The sequence below is a fragment of the Nicotiana attenuata genome, chromosome 2 (genome assembly GCF_001879085.1).
Source record: "Nicotiana attenuata strain UT chromosome 2, NIATTr2, whole genome shotgun sequence".
In the NCBI taxonomy this organism is placed as follows: Eukaryota; Viridiplantae; Streptophyta; class Magnoliopsida; order Solanales; family Solanaceae; genus Nicotiana; species Nicotiana attenuata.
Window position 1 is genome coordinate 39430768 of NC_031990.1, and position 3295 is coordinate 39434062.

At 39.5% G+C, this 3295-nt stretch overlaps 1 protein-coding gene across 1 annotated transcript in view; it reads left to right on the forward strand.

The window, feature by feature from the left end:
- LOC109218609 (nuclear pore complex protein NUP107-like) overlaps positions 1–649 on the forward strand; it is a 14093-nt gene extending 13444 nt beyond the window's left edge. The window contains exons 13-14 of the mRNA XM_019382989.1: positions 230–369; positions 602–649. Of these exons, the coding sequence (XP_019238534.1) occupies positions 230–369; positions 602–649 (188 nt within the window). The remainder of the gene's footprint in view (positions 1–229; positions 370–601) is intronic.

Below are 3295 nucleotides of genomic sequence, written 5' to 3' on the forward strand. Positions count from 1 at the left end.
CAGCCTAATTTTAAACCTCAAACAGATTAGATTAGCTGTCATCATATTATAGCTAATACTACAATTTTAGCACTCAAATAAATCCAACATAGTTCAACAGTCCTTATAATTCTACGTAGTCCTTAGTCGACTGTATACAAAATAAAACATTAACTCGCTGAATCTAGCTAAACATAATTTGAAAAACAACAAAGTGGACAAATGAGCCAATGTTTCATTTCGTTTCCAGTGCTTGAAGGTTACAGAGGGAATGTACCTGGAATTAAAGCAAAAGAGAAGAAGGAGGAGTCAGCAAGCAGATTTGAGTTTGCAAACAGGCTCAAACAGCAACACACAGCAGTAGAGGACTCAATTATAACCCCAGCAGCAGTATCGATTGCCCAGGACCAATTTTAACCCTTAAATCACTCAAAATAGCTCGAATACACCTTGATTCAACTTAAATTTAGCCCAGTAACACTCAGAAGAACTCTGCAATCAGCTATTGAGCTAGAAAGTATAAATCAACAATTAAAAATCTAAAACAACCTAAGGTTTTCAATGTAACAGTTTTTTTTTGGATTTTTTGAAAGTTTTCTGTTATTTTTGGTTTTTTCTACAGGATTTAAGATCCAAAATGAAGGTTTCTACTACTGGAGTTCAGATTTGAACTTCTTTTAATTTTGAAACTCAAATCTGAGGTTCAGATTGAAAGAAGAAGATTTTTCAGAGGGAAATTGAAGCTGGAAGGGATTTGGGAATTTTCAGAGGTGCCCAAACTTAAAAAAAAAAAGAGGCCAGGGGGCTGCCTTTTATAGGCAAACTTCAGGGGGAAGCTTCTAGATTTCACTCACACTTTTTCCCCCTCTTTTATTTTCAGATTTTACTCATTAGCCCTAAAGTTTTGACTTGTTTCTCAAGTTACTGCACTAAACCTACTGAAATTTAAACTAAGGCCCTCTTCTAGAAGAGTCTAGAGTGTCCTAGCTTTATCTACAACATTATTCTTATTTAGGAATACCTATACTACCCTTCATTCAATCTAAACTTTACTATCTTATACTAACTAAACCTCCGGTCCCTTTTACCCTAGTTAAAATTCAACTATAGTGCACGGTGGTGGCGGTGTCGCTGTTTTTGATATTCGAAAGGCTAGGCTCAGAGTTGAAGGAAATCATTTGGGGCATTGGAAAGAGGGGGGAAAGAGGATTTGATGGTGTAAATTTGGGCTAGTTTGGAGACCGGCCGCCGCCGTGAGGCGATTTCCGACGACGGTGTAAGGCGGAAGGCGACGGAAATTAGGGTGGCGTGCGGTGGGGTTCTGAGAGACGGAAAGGGGGTAGGGGTAGGGAAATCCGAAATATGTATAATAAAATGAACCCACTTCCCAGCCGTTGGATCAAAGATCCTCGACGGCTGGGATGGCTTCGTGATGAAACAACGCCGTTTCGTCAATAACGGGGCTGGACCGGGTAGTTTGGGGTTTGGGCTTGACCGGGCAACAGGTTTGGAAGGGGTTTTGGGCTCGAATTTTTGGGCCCAAAGAATGATGGCCTGGTCCTTTTCATTTCTATTTCTTTTTGTTTATTTTCTTCTCTTTTCTTCTTTATTTATTTGAATTTTGGATTTTATTAAATGCAAAATTAAAAATATCCAAAAGCTAATTTAATTCAAAAATGAGACTAATTAAATTTCCTAGAATTAACTAGATCCTAATTTTTAAAAAGAGAAAAAGTGAAATTAAAGGAACAAAAAATGTAAAAGGATTATTTTTTGTTAGTTTCTCTCTTATTTTCAATGATGTTTAATTAATATAAAAGTTTAGAATTAGGTCCTAAATGCAAGTATGATATTTTTGTAATTTTCATTTTTTATGACACCTAAAAATGCACACAAAATACAAAATCATGCAATTAATTCCTAAAAATTCAAATACTAAAAGAAAAATTCTAATTCTAATGAATTCTATAGGAGTAATTTAAGCGTGGCAAAATCACGTGCTCACAGCTGCCCCTCTTTGCTCGAAGACACGAAGGGTTTTCGGGCAAAGATAAATGAGCACCATGAAGGATTTTTGTCTGCTCAGCACTCCAGGAGAAGCATTTTGAAAACCGTTTGACCGAACCCTGTTTCAAAGGTTGCCTACATATCCTTGGCTATAAAGGAATCAGGTCAGTGTAGTTCTAGAAGGTCTGGTAGGTGGGACTACCAGGAGCTGTGATTTCACTGTTGTTGTTGCTGCTACTGCTTGCTGGCCTCCTTATTACACCAAAAGGAAAATCCAAGCTAAGCTGGCTATGCCTATCAACTATGAGTTACAAGATTCCTATCTATAATTCTCTTGACACTTGATCTTGAGTCTGTTATGGACTTCGATCTGAATCTTGATGCTCGCAAGTTGTAGGTGTTTATTTCTTCATGCAGCATTGGGTCAAAACAGGATCAGGGGAGCTTGTGACTTCTATCAGATTTCGAGCAATCCGCATCCTTGCTTGCTTCACTTTTGAGTTCATTTCTTCTTGTTCTTTTCTTCTTTTCTTGACTCTGCATTGAGACTCATTCCATTAGTCATCTCGCACCTTGCGTCTTGAGGTCGACCTGCTTAAGATACCAAAACAAACAAACGAACGAAACTTTCTGCCCCAGTTTTCACTAGGAAAATTTCGTGAGTTAATTGTGACACATATCTAAGCGATCAAATCAGGATTGTGTATCCTTATGAATGGATCCAAGTTATGACCGGGTTATGCCGGAAAAAGAAAAAGGGTCTCGGGTTATGCCGGGATGGAAAGAAGAAAGATCCTCGGGTTTTGCCGGGATTTGGAAAGAAAAAGCTCCTTGGGTTATGCCAGGGAGATCCTCGGTTTTTGGCCGGGATTTGGAAAGAAAAAAATCCTTGGGTTATGCCAGGGAGATCCTCGGTTTTTTGGCCGGGATTTGGAAAGAAAAAGCTCATTGGGTTATGCCAGGTAGATCCTAGGTTTTTTGGCCGGGATTTGGAGAAAAAGCTCCTTGGGTTATGCCAGGGAGATCCTCGGTTTTTTGGCCGGGATTTGGAAAGAAAAAGCTCCTTGGGTTATGCCAGGGAGATCCTCGATTTTTTGGCCGGGATTTGGAAAGAAAAAGCTCCTTGGGTTATGCCGGGGAGATCCTCAGTTTTTTGCCCGGGATTTGAAAAGAAAAGGCTCCTTGGGTTATGCCAGGGAGATCCTCGGTTTTTGGCCGAGATTTGGAAAGAAAAGGATCCTTGGTTTTTTGGCCATGAGATCCTCGGTTTTTGGCCGGGATTTGGAAAGAAAAAGCTCCTCGGTTTTTT